We start from the raw sequence: 16,077 nt of genomic DNA on the forward strand, positions 1-16,077 counted from the left end.
TCTTTGTTTTCAGCACTGGTGTGTGTGTGTGTGTGTGTGTGTGTGTGTGTGTGTGTGTGTGTGTGTGTGTGTGTGTGTGTGTGTGTGTGTGTGCGTGCACGTGCATGCATGTATATGTGTTGTGTGTGTGTGTGTGTGTGTGTGCGCGTGCGTGCGTGCCTGTGTGTCCATTTGTGCATGTGTTTCTTTCATTTACAAAATATACCTGCACTGCCCCTTTGTGGTAGCTCTAGGTAGCGTTTTTGCCTGATGGTTTAGAACAGTGTTTCCCAACTGTTTCTGAGCACTGAGGGTTTGCCATCTTGGACTGCCATATGAAATATACTGATATGAATGAAATATAATTTCTGATGCTGGATCATTTCCAATTTGTAATTTTGCACGGATATATATTTGCTTTTAGATCAGTTCAGATCAGGAATTCACTTTTCTGCTGTCCTTTACTCTCTCTCTCTCTCTCTGTGTGTGTGTGTGTGTGTGTGTGTGTGTGTGTGTGTGTGTGTGTGCGTGTGCGTGTGCGTGTGCGTGTGTTTGTGTGTGTGTTGTAGCCTAGGTGTGAGCCATCTCCAGTGCGGTCATGACGGACAGCGCTCAGTGTTTCTATTGCCGTGACGACCTCGGGGGGAAGAGGTTCGTCAGGAGTCAAGGCAGACCTGTGTGCGTCCGCTGCCATGCCAAGTTCTGTGCCAACACCTGCACAGAGTGCCGACGCCCCATCAGTGTGGAGTCTAAGGTTGGCGTTCACTTTACCCTGTTACACATGCATGCACACGTGTGCACACGCACGCACGCACGCACACACGCACGCACGCACGCACGCGCGCACGCACGCACACACACACACACACACACACACACACACACACACACACACACACACACACACTCTTCTCTCTCTATATCTCTTTCTTTGTCTCTCTCATTCTTTCTCTTTCTCCCTCTCTTTCTCTATGATAGGGGTTTTCAGGCCAAGGACCCCTTAGTTGAGAGAGAGAGATGAAGCAGGGACCCCCCACAACCTTATCATAGATTCCATATACCGGTAGTTTCATTGTTTGACAGCACGATCATCAGTATATTTTGGATTCATGTTAATGTGGGTTTTCAGATATTTAACCACTTGAACAGTCAATAGTATAATAAACTTGACCTTTCACTGTACTTAGTCTGCTCTTTTCCCCTGACGATCTACCGTACAAGCTCACAACGAGGCATTGTGAGCTTGTAGATCTGCTATTTTTGGCTAAAGTTCTCAGAATATGGACGCTAGGGTTCAAGTGGTTAATATAAAACATAGAAAAACAAGTTTCTATCACACAACAATTTGGAGGACCCCCTGTAGTAACTCTGAGGGGTTACTACAGGGACACCCTAGGGTTCCCGGGACCCCTTGTTGAAGACCCCTGCTCTATGATTCCCTGACTTTTTCAATGTATCTGCCCCTCTCTCAGTTATCTTGTTCCCTCTCCTCACCTATCTCTCCATATAGGAGCTGAGCCATAAAGGCCGCTACTGGCACGAGGACTGCTTCCGTTGTACCAAGTGCTACAAGAACCTGGCCAAGGAGCCCTTCAGCACCAAGGATGACCGCATCATGTGCGGGAAGTGCTGCTCTCGCGAGGACGCCCCGCGATGCCACGGCTGCTACAAACCTATACTGGCTGGTAGGGCTGCACCAGACCCCTAGAAAGAGAGAGTTCTGACACTTACGTCGACTCCCATTGTAAGCGTGGAAAGCGGACGTGACGTCACGATTTAGCCTACTGGACTGGAGTCTGGTGATATTCCTAACAAATGTTGCTCTTCAGCCCCGTCCACCTCCATTGTAACCGAGGCATTTTCACTCGCTGGTAAGTAGACTAAATCACATCTTTTCCCCCTTTTTAACGCATTCACAGGCCTCTTCAAGTTAATTTAAGCCAAATTTAAAGTCAATAAAGTCAATTTTCTTTAAACATTAACTAGAGCCGATTACGTGAAATAATAATGTTGCCTAACTTGGAGAGGCCTGTGAATGCGTTAAAAATACGTGATTTAGTCTACTTACCAGCGAGTGAAAATACCTGGGTTACAATGGAGGTGGACTGGGCTGAAGAGCAGCAGACATTTAATAGGAATGTCACCGGGCTCCAGCAACGCCACTTCCGCTTTGCGGCGAGATCAAAGCGTGCCGCTACTCTCCTCTGGTAATGCTCTGGGCTGACCAAAAAAAGATTGTCTAATAACGGTGTGGTCAATCCCCTCAGTCAGCTATTACGTATCTATAGCATATGACTCTACATTTGGGCAAGGTCTCAGCCTGAGTTGTCCCCCTTTTGACTTCCATTAAAAACGTAGTTAAAGTTAAATGTATTTTAGAGCTTTTGTGAGATTAGCTGACAGACAGACAGACAGACAGACAGACTCTGCCTCCTGTAAAACCTCACTAACAGGACAAGTTATAACAATGCTGTGGCTCCTATGTGGCCAGATATGAAGACAATTATTTACTTTACTAGAACATTCTGGGAAATTTAGAGTATGGTTGCATGCGAGTCGCAAGGAATCCACTGGGAACTGAGTTTCCTATAGCAACCTGCATTTCTTTGAGTTTTTAGCTGCTCCATTGCACTCCTTTCCCCACTATTAGAGGCTGGAACAGACTGTTGTGTCTCCCATCCAGGCACTGAGAGTGTGGAGTACAAAGGGAACTCCTGGCACGACGAATGCTTCACCTGCTGCCACTGTAAACGGCCAATAGGATCTCTGAGTTTCATCTCCAAAGGAACTGATGTCTACTGCAGTCCCTGCCATGACAGGAAGTTTGCCAAGCACTGTGCTGGCTGCAAGCAGGTTTTTATACATTCTTGACTTTAAACCATAATAATCCTATGTTGTGTTAAGGTTAGGGTGTAGCCTATGACTTCCTCTACTTCCTGCTTCACATTCTTGCAGCGTCACCACAGTCTCAGAGCGAATGATTACTGTAGAAATGTCTAGTTAGTAACTTGAGCAAAATGAATAACTGTCTTATTCCAGGGGCACCTTAAAGGAGAACTTTGCAACTTGTTTTGGTAGATGTGCAAACTTTACTTATGGTTGATGTTTTCAATAAATAAGCAATAAAACATCAATGCGTACTCTCTGTATTGACAGAGAAATCTGAGTACTTGTAAAGGTTCTTGTAGAAGTATGCATTGCATGAAGGCCTATGGTTTTCATTGGCAGAGAGATGTTTATTTATAATGAAATAGCTGTAGACCACAGAGCGAACGTCAAGGATATGGAAGGAAGTTGGTTTGTAAGTTGGTCTGGTTACTTCTTCGCAGTCTGCTGCCACATGCAACTGAAACTCTGTCTGTAATTCTTCCACCACTCAGTGATGTCAGAAGAATCACTGGTAGTAAACTACAGCTCACTTCATCCATTATATACAGTAGAGCAGTGGTTCTCAACCTTTTCAGGCCGCGACCCCCAAAATAATCATATTTTAACTGGGGACCCCCCACCCTAATGAGCACTAAGAGGTGAGGCATTACATTTTGTATATCAGTTCAATTGTGAAAATAGCAGATCTTCATGCTCACAACGCCTCGCGTTGTGATCTTGTAGATCGGCTATTTTCATAATTTCTGCCATGCTCATGCATGTAGATCTGCTATTTTCATAATTTCTGCCATGCTCATGCATGTAGATCTGCTATTTTCACAATTTCCGCCTCTAATATTTGACAGTATGGCCAATGTTACATTTTTATTTTATTTTAGAGGTATTAAAAGGGTCTTAAAAGTCCTTAAATTGTCACTGTGTCAAGTGTATAGACTCTAACACTTGACTATACTATAGGGGGTATCTGCACATTTCTACTGTATGTTGGTTTGTTTACTGTTGAGAGAGAAAACAAAGTGTCACATTAGGCTAATCATCTGGGGACCCCCCTAAATAATTTGGGGACCCCCATGGGGGTCCCCACCCACAGGTTGAGCACCACTGCAGTAGAGAACATTGGCAAGCATTGTCAACATTACAGACATGCCACCGCTATGACAAAACTAACTCAATAGTTACAGTTTAACTTTATGAAAGGATAAATTGGTCCCAATGTACTGTAATTTAGCAATATAATAATTTTAGGGGACATGGTTCAAGTATTATTTCTCCTCCTTTGCTCCTTCAGCCTATAACTACAGGAGGAGTAAACTACCAGGAGCAGCCTTGGCACAGCCATTGTTTCGTGTGTGGTTCTTGTTCCAAGCCACTGGCGGGGACGAGCTTCACTAAACATCAAGACCAGGTCTTCTGTGTCGACTGTTACAAGACCGTTGTGGCCAAGAAGTGCAGTGGATGCCAGCAGCCCATCACAGGTTAGATGACTAACTCCGTCCCCAGGCTTTCTCCTTGGAACAAGGTGCATGATTCCTGTGTCCAAAAGTGAGGGAGCATTTGGCTTATTCTGATTGGTCTATCGAATTGTCAACGGAAAAGGTGAAAAGGAAATGCAAAGACGATTCTTGACAAGTTTGGGCTGTTGATTGATTAGATATTGCCTAATATTTTCGCTCCTTTGTGTTTCTGGGGAATATAAACACTGGAATGTGAGGAGGAAACGGAAATCCTTTAACACCACCAGACCTCTTCTGAAACTAGTTCTGCTTATCCAAGAATCTCAGGGACTTTAGTCAAAGCTAGCTGACAGTCAAACAAACTCACAAGGCTTTGTAGAGGCAATGCGAGGGCGGCAGGGCGCAGGTACACCTTTTGGGTTTAAGCACAAACGCTGTAAAATAATATTATTTGACCAGACAGGCAACTTGACATACATATGAAACAGAAATAGACAGAAAGACAGGTTGACAATCACACATAGACACATACGGTAGGTACAAACAGAAAAACTGACATTCAGAATGTATACAGTAACCCGGTCTTAAAGGGGCCACATCATAAAATTAAATAAAAAAACGTTTTTTTCATGTATTTTATTATTCCCAGTGTATTTTTCCACCCAAAACAATATAATAGCCGTGGTTTCATTTCTGTGATTTTCTGAGTGGTACCGCCATAGTACTTTCATAGTACCGCCCCTCAACTTCAGTTTCCTGGCAACTGAAGAGAAGGGGGCGGTACTTTTGGGGTGGATTCTATTGAGATTGGCGGGGTAATGTGGTGCTAAAATTGGAACGATACAGAGAAGATTTCTGTATCGTTCCAATTTTGGCCCAAAGACAGCGCCCCATTGCCAACAAAGGGCATTTGGGTATTGCATCTGAAACGGCTTGGAATTAGAGACAGACAGAACATGAAATTTCAATATCCGAAATTAGTTTGGGCTAACACCTGTATAAAACCGTATTATGGACCAATATTTATATAAAATATAATTTTTTAAAAGCATGATGTGGCCCCTTTAAGAACAAAATGGCTGCCCAGTGAATTTGGTCAATGGTCTTAAATCCCTCTTTTCCTCTGTCACCTTTCTCCTCCTGGCAGGTTTTGGAAAAGGTGTGAACGTGGTGAGCTTCGAGGGAAGCTCTTGGCATGAATACTGTTTCAACTGCAAGCGCTGCTCTCTCAGTCTCTCCAACAAGCGCTTCGTAGGCCAGGGGCGAGACATCCTGTGTCCTGACTGTGCCAACAAGCAGTGATGGAGACACAGCGACAGGGGAGTTAGTTACGTGGGTGTTCTGTCAGTTATCATTCCATGTCTTAAGCATGATTTATGTATATGTTGTTGTGCACGGGTGTCACGTACCAAATAACTTATCTACAAACTCACATTGCAACGCACTGTGAGAAACAATTATGATTCTAAAGCAATCAAGTACATTGAATGATTCATATTACAATTTTGAACAATCAACGTAAATAAGCAGTAGAACTATTAGTATTCAACTGTTCTGATAAATAGAAGGTAAAACAATACATTCACGTTGTTTCTTATCCACAAGTTTCCAACATCCCATCGTGCATTGCGCAGAAGGTGTGCGTCAGTTTCCGGCATCGCAGCCGAGACGCCGGAAGCTCACAACAGTTGCATCGGTGACGCGACGTGAGCTTTTATGCTGTTCTAACTGTCCCACAAATAATTCTGCATCTTAACAACTTGACTTCACTCCGGACGGAGAAAGGCAAACTCACATTGCAACGCACTGTGAGATTTTAACATTTATGTACCGGTATTATGTATCTGTTGTTATCCCCAAGGTAATATAATTATAATATTTCATTTTTTAAGTGAGAGTTTATACATGACTGAACTGACTGTGTATGGAAATCTATGATTGATTGAATGTTTGGTTTTTTGTTCGTTCGAATAATTTCTAACACAACTTATAATAGAAGAAAGGAAATTGCTTGTATGGGTGGATTTGATGTTAGACGCAGTCTGTGAAATGTGTTACTACACTATATTTTTAATAGAGGGTATTATTTTGTGTTGTCTTACAGAACCTGTAAGCCTGTTCTATGGGGAATCCCATGCTTATGTATGGACAACTTGTAATCCAAGCACTTTTTATATATCTGATGTTTTAATTACATACTGTAACTGCACAAATGAACAAGATAAATACCTTTGGACAAGAATAAATTACTGCATGCCTAGATTAATTGTATTTCTGCTCCACTGCTAAACTGAAATAAATAAGACTTTACAAAATTGTGTATGTCTCTTTGCTAGTGAGAGTGTGTCAGGCTGAAGGCAAAAAGTGTGTGTGTGTGTGTGTGTATGCGCGCGCGTGCGTGTGTATGCACCTGTGCATGTCTGCGTACGTATACGTGCAAGCATGCATGGATGTGCAAATGACAGGAAATCACAGAGAAACAATTAAGATTCTGAAGCAATAAAGTACATTTAATGATTCATATTACAATTTTGAACAATCAATGTAAATAAGCAGTAGTTACTATTAGTATTCAATGTTCAGCATTGAAGAACGGCCTCAGGAACACAAAGCAGTTTCAACCCTGTTATTAATTGTTTTTAAATTCATGAAATTCTTAACTTTTGAGGGAATGTTTTTTAAAATGTTTTGAAATGATAATAATTTAGTAGCCTCGGAAACCCACACATTTTATTTTGGCGATAGAAAGAAAATAATTTAGAACAAAATGGAGGAAACAAAACACGAAGAGACCCATAAAAACGTGTCCGCGAGTAGCCAGTCCCAGTAATGGACTGGTTACTGTGGTCAAGCAAATGCACGCAGGGCCACAACGCCACTACAGAAAGAGCATTTCCCTCAGGCTATCAGAGCTCTCAACAATGACCCAATTGCCAGGTCAACTGACTGTAACCTATAAAACACCCACTCACCAACAGAGCACATTTTTAGGACACCAATTTGCACAACCTCCTAGCGTAAATTGTACATTTCTAGATCACAAATGCACCTAGGGCAGAATTGTTCACCACATAATAGAAACTGCTATGTGTGTACCTGAATGCTAACTTATTGATTCTACTGCTGCATGTACAGTATATTCTGTATATTGTATCTTCGCAAATGTTTTGGCTGCTTGGTTTACCTCAATAAACCAGGTTAGGTGTAATTCTAAACTGTATATTAGGCTACCGGTATGTACCTGTATATCCTTGTTTACTAATCTCTATTTTTCTCTGTAATGCTATATTCTATTACGTATATTTTCTATATCCAACTTCAGCAACAAAATAATGGTTTATGTGTTTTTGCACATTGACTAGATTTTTATGCTTTAATACTTCTGTGTTCCTTTTGTTGCTTATTACTAGTTAGTAGTACCTTACTCTATTATTTTTGACCTACTTGTGTTACATTTTGTACTATGCTGGACATTACTGGCAGAGTCACTGCTCATACAAGAGTGTGTGACCAATAAAGTCTTTAAATCTTTGAATCTTGTGGAGGTCTACCCATCTATCTCTTCTCTGCCCGGGACTCATCGGTGGTCCCTTCACGCTTACAGCCCAGCCAGTACTTTGCAATGGATCGTGGGTAGGGAGGGAAGACATTGGCCACACGCTTAGTCTGCAGGTCCACCCTGTAGTATTTATCTGGGGAAATAAGAACATTGTACAATATATATTAATAAAGGCAAAACTTTTTTTTCCAGTATTATTTATACCAAACATCAATGACCACAAACGAAAGAGTCTGTCCATCCGTCCGTCCGTTGGTCCGTCCTTCCATCCTTCCGTCTGTCTTTGAACAGCTAATCTCCGGCACCATTGGACTGATCGGCGTGAAACTGTGCATGCATACTCCCTGGAGACCAGAGCAGAACTTTGCCCCTATTTTTTTTTACAGATTTTGTCCAAACGTCACGCAAATCACTATACATTATCTCTATTGTCATGTGATAAGATGTATCTGTGAGATATCTCATTTTCCTTTCAAATTGGATAATGATCGCACCAAATGCCACAAATCAGGAACGCAGCTACCGATTACAGTGAAACTTTGCACACACACTCACAGTAGGTCAAGGAAGAGCCTTTTAACATCATCCTCATGGTGGCGCTACAACAGCCCACTTAACCTTTTGACCAATAACTCTTGAGCTTTTGCTCTTACAATAAAAAAGCCCCCGGATTCCTTGGACTATCACTTTCCATATAGGTGACTTTTTACTACTACTCATGTCAAAAACTCAATCAAGATGATCAAGATGTACGAGTTAGATTTTTCAGATCATATTCCAAGTGGCTGCTTGGATATGACTGCCTGGATAGGCAACCCGGCCTTAACTCTGAGAATGTACAAAGGGACCAAATGGACCCTAACGCTCCATAGTTCCATACGGATCCGTTTGTACACTCTCAGAGTTACAGACCCGAACCAGACTTTGAGAAACAGTGCGATGATACACACCTCTCTTGAAGAAGTAGACATTCTGTGCAGGCCTGCCCCTGTGTTCCTGTATGTTGGTGATGGCGGTGGTGTCATAATCAGGGATGTCAGGGTCACTGTACTCGTAGTCGGTGAAGTAATCAAACAGGTCCTCAAACAGGGACAGGGAGCGGCTATGTCGGCCCCTTCCGCCCCGTTTACTCCCTGGACGCTTTCTGCGACTGAGACGCATCTTCCTCCTCCTCGCAGGGGCGGGGCGCTCGGAGGGAGGGGGACTTGGGTCAGGCTGGGGACTGACGTAGACACGACCCACCATAGCAGCGTCAACGGGGGGTCTGATGCCCACCCAGTCCCTACTGATGAGACGAGGGCCCTTGGGATGATGACCCTGGACTTTGATAGATAGATAGACAGACAGAGGTGAGTCAGGTGTTCATCTAGTTTATTCCGTGAATAAAAGGGACAAGGACAGATAGATACATAGATCACCAAATATGGACATAATAGGACAGACAGAAACACAGAGAGACAGACAGACAGACAGACAGACAGACAGACAGACAGAGAGAGAGACAGACAGGTACAACTGCAATTCTGACAATGGGTATTATATAGGGTGGGGCATGCATTCCCAACTTACATCGCTCCCGACTTGTGTGGTCTCCTTGTGAAGTTTAAATACAAATACAAATGTATTATTTGACATTGTGTATTAAAGATAAATGAGTAGCCACACCACTCACAATTTCTTTTTTTTTTAAGCAGTGGAGACATTTTTATTCTCAAGGATTCTGTGATTCGGAGGTTCTTGACAGAAGGACTACTATGACAACAAATGAAAAGTGTTTCTAAAGAGTGTGTCTTACCGGAGCCTCCAAACAGCTCGGTGAAGAGGTTCTCCCATGTCTGGTCACAGTACACGTCTGTGTAGCGTGTGAACAGGACGGATGGAGAGGACCTACTCATCTGCACACACTCCTGGTGGGACGGCTGGTGCTTGAACTCATACTGGTAATACTGGTCCCCTGAACAGACAAACACACAGCTAGACAAAATGCTGGGCTGGTTTTAATCGCTTTAACCCTGGTGTCATTATATACCCATATTTTTAAAAAAAAGCGAAAACAAACAAACTTACAACATCTTGCATCGCTGTGTGTGTTTGTAAATTATGACATCAACATGAGCTCTAGCTGAGAGTACATATTTGATATAGAAGATTATATTAGTAGTAGTACCATTGTTGATATGTTGATTTATTTATGTGTTTTAACTAAATAGTTCACACACTACAAAACAAACAAAGGTGTTGCGTGTTACCTTTGAAGAAGTAGACCTTCTCTTTGCCATGGTGACCTGATGGTGCTGCTATTGCGAATGCTGCATTAACATCATCTGGGATCTTTTCGAAGCCCACTGAAATATCTCTAGGGTAGTCGTCATCCAAAACATTATCCTCAAACCTCCAGTACTTATTCCCCTGAGATCCAGATTAGAACACCAGTTAGTTAAGGTGCAATGAAAACAAGTATTTTGCAATACAATTATTATAAATCCCAGCCCACTTTTACAAAAGAGTGTGAAAACAGACAGTCCTCAGAAAACCACTCCTACTCATCTTCAAGTTTTCCCTACTGAATTTCAAAATCAGCATCAAGTTTCTACTCTGTCAGAGCACATTGCACTGGTACCACAGAGAGATATGATATGTGGCTACCTTGAATATGTACGTTTTTCCCTGGCAGTTGATGCGTGTGAAAGCAGCATCAATGGGGCCATCGATTCCCCACACGTCTTTGATGAGTTTGGGGTAACCAGGAAGAACTGAACTCTCGTCCAGCTCAAAGAAATAATTACCTGGGGAGACATTGGAAAATAACATTTCTGTCAGGTATCCCGTATGGATGCAACAGTGAGTTGTACATTCCATGTGCAAGTTACATTTTTCTCTTTAACCACTTAAACGCGATTTGCTTTGCTGTACATCAAACAGCTCAAATAGCCAATCTACAACTGCATTATGAGCTTGTAGATGTGGAAGTTTCACCAAATGTTCACCTATCTTTGTTTGTCTACTTTGTCTACCTTTTGCCTGATCATTGCCTGGCCCTATTATGACATGGCCAGAATAGGACATGTCACGCTATTTAAGGTAAGTTCAGTTATTAAGTTATAATAAGACATAAAATAACTAGATAACTTGGACTAGATCGAAACATGGAGCTGAGAATATGTTGTGAAAATTGTATTTGTTTTGAGTCATACTACAGAACATCAGACCAGCCACATGTACGTACAGTGAAACAGAGTGTATGGTTGTTAGTGGGGGAGAGGAGGGTGAGCAAGCTACAAAACACTACAAATCAAACAAATAAGGGATCAAAGTCAATGTCAGGACCTTTGTCCAACAACCTTTATCCAATAACATTGAGTAATGGAAACACATTCACTGAGTAAAAGATAGATAAAACTATAATGTCTTCCATAGGGAAATTAACAACGTGGAATTCTCTGTCATCTCATCTCATTACCTTATCTTTTGTACAAACACAATGAACATTGTACATTTATTTTCAATTTCGCAGGCAATGATTTACCCAATGAACAACTGTGTCAGTGACAGTGTCAATGGGAAATGTACTCTATAGCAACAAACAAATCTGTTTTTGACTGGAATGTGGAATAAGAAATTAATTATTTAGTGTTTTGCATTCTGTACAAACACATTAAGAAGTGAAATAGTGTATTGGCCAATTGCTTTAATGGTGTGGGGGTTTTGAGGCACTAAGAGAATGAGGTTAGTGTTTCAAGAAATGCATCGAAGCAATTGAGAAAAACTGACTTTTGAACAGATAAACATAGAAAACGAATATTTATCTTTGGCCCAGGAAGAACTGTTCAACTGCATGGTCACATGCATCATGAAGTCTAATTGGTTAAAGGATAGACTAAACACTGTATAGACAAACTGCACTGTGGCTGAGGTTTCTAGTTGTATCTGGACCCACCTCTGAATGCATAGATGGAGCCATTCTTCACCTGCAGGAAAGCATCAAATGGTCGTCCACTGCAGGGGATGGCGTCGGGGTCTGGGGGCAAGGTGGGGTGATCCGTAGTGGAGGGAAGGGCAGTGGTGGTGGGTGTGGGTGTGGTGCTGGTCACCGGTGGAATGGTTGTCACAACCGTCTCAGGAGACAGTGTGGTAACTGGGGTCAAATCTTCTACTTCTTCAAACACATCGCCACGAGCAACTGAAAGAATGGTATATCAAGTTAGTGTGTCACATACGGTATGTTGCATAAATGGATATATAAGATTTAAAGCTATTGGGTGACATATGAACGAATCAGGCCGATATTGTCTCTATGCTTATTGAACCAGTCACCAGGATACTGTCCATTATGGATTGATATTGTTTTATATATAGCATATGTGAGAGGCCATTACTGTAATGTCCTCATGCCTTCTCAAAAATGCAAGTGAAGCGTATTTTACAGACCTTTCTTTGGGCAGGCAGTATCAAAGTCCCCACAGCAGCTGCTATAATAGACACACATGGAGTCACATTGGCATTTAGTCTGGGGGTTGAATTTGCCACATCGGCCCTCACAGGACTCTGTGGAAAAAATTGTTTGATGCATCAGCACTAAATAAATACTGTGGTAGTGGTATGAATCCTACCTAGTACATGACAGCGATGCGGTTTATGGCTTTGTTATTGTTAATTGATCAACGTACATTTAGAACTCATAGGTTAGCTAATCTCACAATAACCAGCTTATAAAACAACCCCAAAAACATAGAATAAACTTACCCTCTGCAGCAAAGGCAGTAGCCATCAAGGCCACAAGTGCCAGCAGGACCCCTGCCGGTTTCATGTCTGCTCACTTTATGTAGTGAGAAATTGATATTCCACTTTTCAGATGAAAAACAGAACACACACTTTATAAAGCAGATCTATTTGCTACAGAAATATACAGGTCTGCCTCGACCGCCTGTCTTCATGAACTCAACTGTGTTTGAACTGAGAGGCACACTCTGGGACCCAGGGACTGCTCTTTGCAGAAATCAATCGATTCCAACCATTAGTTGAACCCTGAGCCCAGATGTATTGATGATTTAATCATTAAACTCCCGCAGCAGATTTCTGTCCAGACTTATTCTTCTAAAAGCATGTCATGGGCTTACCACATGCTTATAGAATAAGCATGTGGTAATATAGGCCTATGCCATGCTTCACAGAACATTTTTACTTTGGTTTTCTGACAGGAATACACACAAAGAATAACTGTAATAGAGGAATATAATATCTACCTCACAGAAGTTGCCCAGGAGTAACTCGCTCCTGTCTTATTTATTTACTCTGTCTGTGTCAAACTTGGCCTGTGTGGCCCATATGACCTGGGGATGTGCAGTGCCAGGTGGCAATTTGGTTGGACAAAACAGTTTCTGAGAAATTCCAGTAGGCCACTGCCAACTCTGGGTGCCGGTGCCTACGAGAGCACTGCATTGGTAGTTAACAGAAGTCATAGCCAACATAAAAAACTCCGGTGGCAGAGTGAAACCTGTTTACAGCCACTGAGGTCTTATTTGAGAGAGTTAGGGAGTGAGGAAATGCATGTGTAACTGGGTCAGGCTAGTATTTTTTGTCTGTATTGATCCAGAGAGAAAAACAACCAAAGGCAAACATAAGGCCTCCCTTCTAGTCCTGATATTAAGATGAGACAAAGAGAGTGCATGTGTAGTGATACGCGGAAGCGGGGATTGAACCCGGGACTCGCACTCGCCAGTCCAACGCACAACCAGTCGTGCTAATAGGGCTGAGCCCGATTAGCAGGGCTGTTGTCGCTGGTTCATGGCTGGTACTAACTGTGGGGGCTACAATCACCCCCCTGATCTTCGGAGCGCCCTCGCGCTTCACACTTCACGCCGCGGACCGCCGCACGCGACGTGGACCTGTCCCTCACGCGAGGATACCACGCCCCTCATCCTGCCGACAACGCCAGATTGTAGTGATACGCGGAAGCGGGGATTGAACCCGGGACTCCCACTCGCCAGTCCAACGCACAACCAGTCGTGCTAATAGGGCTGAGCCCGATTAGCAGGGCTGTTGTCGCTGGTTCATGGCTGGTACTAACTGTGGGGGCTACACATGCATGTTGTTTATTATTTTCAATCTGTTGCCCGTCTGGCTCATTCATTTTGGAATGTAGCTGACAGGAGATGACCTCTAATCTAATGCAACGTCCCTGCCCAGAAGGCACAGAGAATTAACTTGGATTGAGACTGATTGTTTTCACCTGTGTCATGTTAGTTTCACTATGGGCATCTGTGTTGTGTTCATTGAGTCCATATTTAAGTCCCCTTTGCTCATTTGTCGTACCGTTATCTGTTGAGAGCTTACTCAATCCGAAATACTTTTGTTTTGTTGTACCATATTGTCCCTGATATCCTTTGTTCCTGTTTTAAGGTACAGTATGTTAAGTAAAGCCTGTTTCACTGCATCATGGGTACTTTGTCCTCTGCACTAGTGTAAATCCATCCCCAACATTATCAGATTCAATGCTGTGGACAGTAAAGCTGTGTCAGTATTTAACCACTAGGGGGGTGTCTGAGTCACCACCATAGTCTCGCATGGCCGGACTCGCCACCCACAATTTTCAAGTCACCACAACTCCCACTGTTCAGGTTTTCAGGTAAATGACAGTTACAGTTACAGCACATCGCACAACATGAACATGAACAATAATCTCATCAGTCATCACTCAATCATTCGATCTGCTGCTTATTGTTCTTGTATGTTCCACATTATAATCTCTCTTACACCAACTGTGTATAATTCAGCAACAGGAGGGGGGGGGGGGGGGGGGGGGGGGCAGAACTGCAATGATGTATTCAGAATTAAATTAACATGATTGTTTTCTGTTCATTCACAAAACCTGCATGTGTGTCTGCCTGGATATAACTCGGAGCTGTCCGATCAAACGGCTTCAAACTTGCTGTGAGTGTTCCATCCATATCCCGTGTGTGTGCAGTGCCAAGTTAGCCTGGCTCCAGAGTAGTAGGCCAGTTAGCCACCCACTCTAGCTTCAGTCAGATAATCAGGCTAGTGAGAGAGGCAATTCGGTCAGACCAACGGTTTCCAATGCATCCCTATTTCCTAATTGGCCAATCATAGGCCGTTGGAGCCAATAATGCATCTGGAGAACCCGTACTGTATCTAGACCACTGTACTGCATCTATAGCTGCATGAGATCACTATACTGCATCTAGACCACTGTACTGCATCTATAGACCACTGTACTGAATGTATAACCACTGGTTTCCATACAGTATATAGACCACTATACTGCATCTCAACTCAACACAACTCAAATTTATAAAGCACATTTAACATGACCAGGACACAAAAATACAAAAATGTTGACACTTTCTCAAATAGCCCATAAGTAATTGTCTCCGCCTGTGTGTCTGTCTGTGTGTCCCATTTAGTTTGTTACCAGGTAATCTCCGGCGCTGTTGGCCCGGTCATGGCCAAACTGATGTGCGCACTCACTCCCTGGATGCCAATTCAGGGAAATTTGCCACACATATTCCCACTACGTCAAGGAACAAATGCCACCCTTTTCACATTGGACTGTTATAGTGCCACCAGCAGGTAGACTTTTGCAAAACACATTTTTGGAACACAATGCCTCAAATCATGCATGCAGCGTCTGATTGCTGTTAAAGGCCTAAGACTGGCGAAGAAGACTTGCCAACCTTTTCACATTGGCCTGTTATAGCGCCACCAGGACGCCTGACCTGGCGGAGATCTGTGCTCGGAAGAGCACTGCTTCTAGTTCAATTTTGTAATATTTCTTTGAAACGACATAGTTACATTTGAGGTTTATCAACTCAAATCATCTACTGTGGCCATTTTGGGAAATATCTTCGGAATGCCACGATGACGTGGGTGGGTGACGTATTCATAACCAGAGGCGGGCAGAGAATAGTCTTTTGTCTTGGTTAGCAATCCTAACTCATATAGACACGCCCATTTCGTGAGTGACATGTATCAATACTTATCTTGGCACTATAGCTCACTGGCCGATATGCCCGCTCTGATTCTATTGGCCAACACGGTTGGATAAATATAATTTCCCATGCAGACAAAGTTGAGTGCAAAATTAGTTGGATTTGGATATTGTGGAGAGTTGGAGTTATTGTACACAACTGTTTTTTTTAACTCCCAAAATGCCAAAGCGGTGTGTTATTGGAGGCTGCG

The 16,077-nt window shown here is 42.8% G+C and overlaps 2 protein-coding genes across 2 annotated transcripts in view; one reads left to right on the forward strand and one right to left on the reverse strand.

Moving 5' to 3' along the window:
- fhl1b (four and a half LIM domains 1b) overlaps positions 1–6,652 on the forward strand; it is a 19,508-nt gene extending 12,856 nt beyond the window's left edge. Inside the window, exons 2-6 of the mRNA XM_080749938.1 lie at positions 549–733; positions 1,490–1,664; positions 2,663–2,832; positions 4,157–4,343; positions 5,470–6,652. Of these exons, the coding sequence (XP_080606064.1) occupies positions 578–733; positions 1,490–1,664; positions 2,663–2,832; positions 4,157–4,343; positions 5,470–5,624 (843 nt within the window). The 5' untranslated portion in view covers positions 549–577 and the 3' untranslated portion in view covers positions 5,625–6,652. The remainder of the gene's footprint in view (positions 1–548; positions 734–1,489; positions 1,665–2,662; positions 2,833–4,156; positions 4,344–5,469) is intronic.
- A 213-nt stretch (positions 6,653–6,865) lies between these two features.
- Positions 6,866–12,843, reverse strand: LOC308305205 (vitronectin-like). Its single transcript, XM_080749937.1, has 8 exons — positions 12,625–12,843; positions 12,310–12,426; positions 11,819–12,061; positions 10,528–10,667; positions 10,131–10,290; positions 9,677–9,835; positions 8,832–9,203; positions 6,866–8,014 (listed from the first exon to the last, which is right to left on the reverse strand). Exons 1-8 carry the CDS (start codon positions 12,686–12,688, stop codon positions 7,878–7,880), a joined length of 1,392 nt encoding a protein of 463 aa, XP_080606063.1. The 5' UTR covers positions 12,689–12,843; the 3' UTR covers positions 6,866–7,877.
- Between the last annotated feature and the right edge of the window lie 3,234 nt (positions 12,844–16,077).

The sequence above is a fragment of the Nannobrachium achirus genome, assembly GCF_963921795.1.
Source record: "Nannobrachium achirus genome assembly, chromosome: 19".
In the NCBI taxonomy this organism is placed as follows: Eukaryota; Metazoa; Chordata; class Actinopteri; order Myctophiformes; family Myctophidae; genus Nannobrachium; species Nannobrachium achirus.

Bases quoted from the DNA above. Each gene is read 5' to 3' on its own strand.
- LOC308305205 (XM_080749937.1), bottom strand. From the start codon at position 12,688: ATGAAACCGGCAGGGGTCCTGCTGGCACTTGTGGCCTTGATGGCTACT. The intron at 12,062-12,309 runs GTCTGTAAAATA...CCATTCTTTCAG, and splicing joins TACTGCCTGCCCAAAGAAAG to TTGCTCGTGGCGATGTGTTT. The intron at 10,668-11,818 runs GTGGGTCCAGAT...ATGTCTCCCCAG, and splicing joins CTCCATCTATGCATTCAGAG to GTAATTATTTCTTTGAGCTG.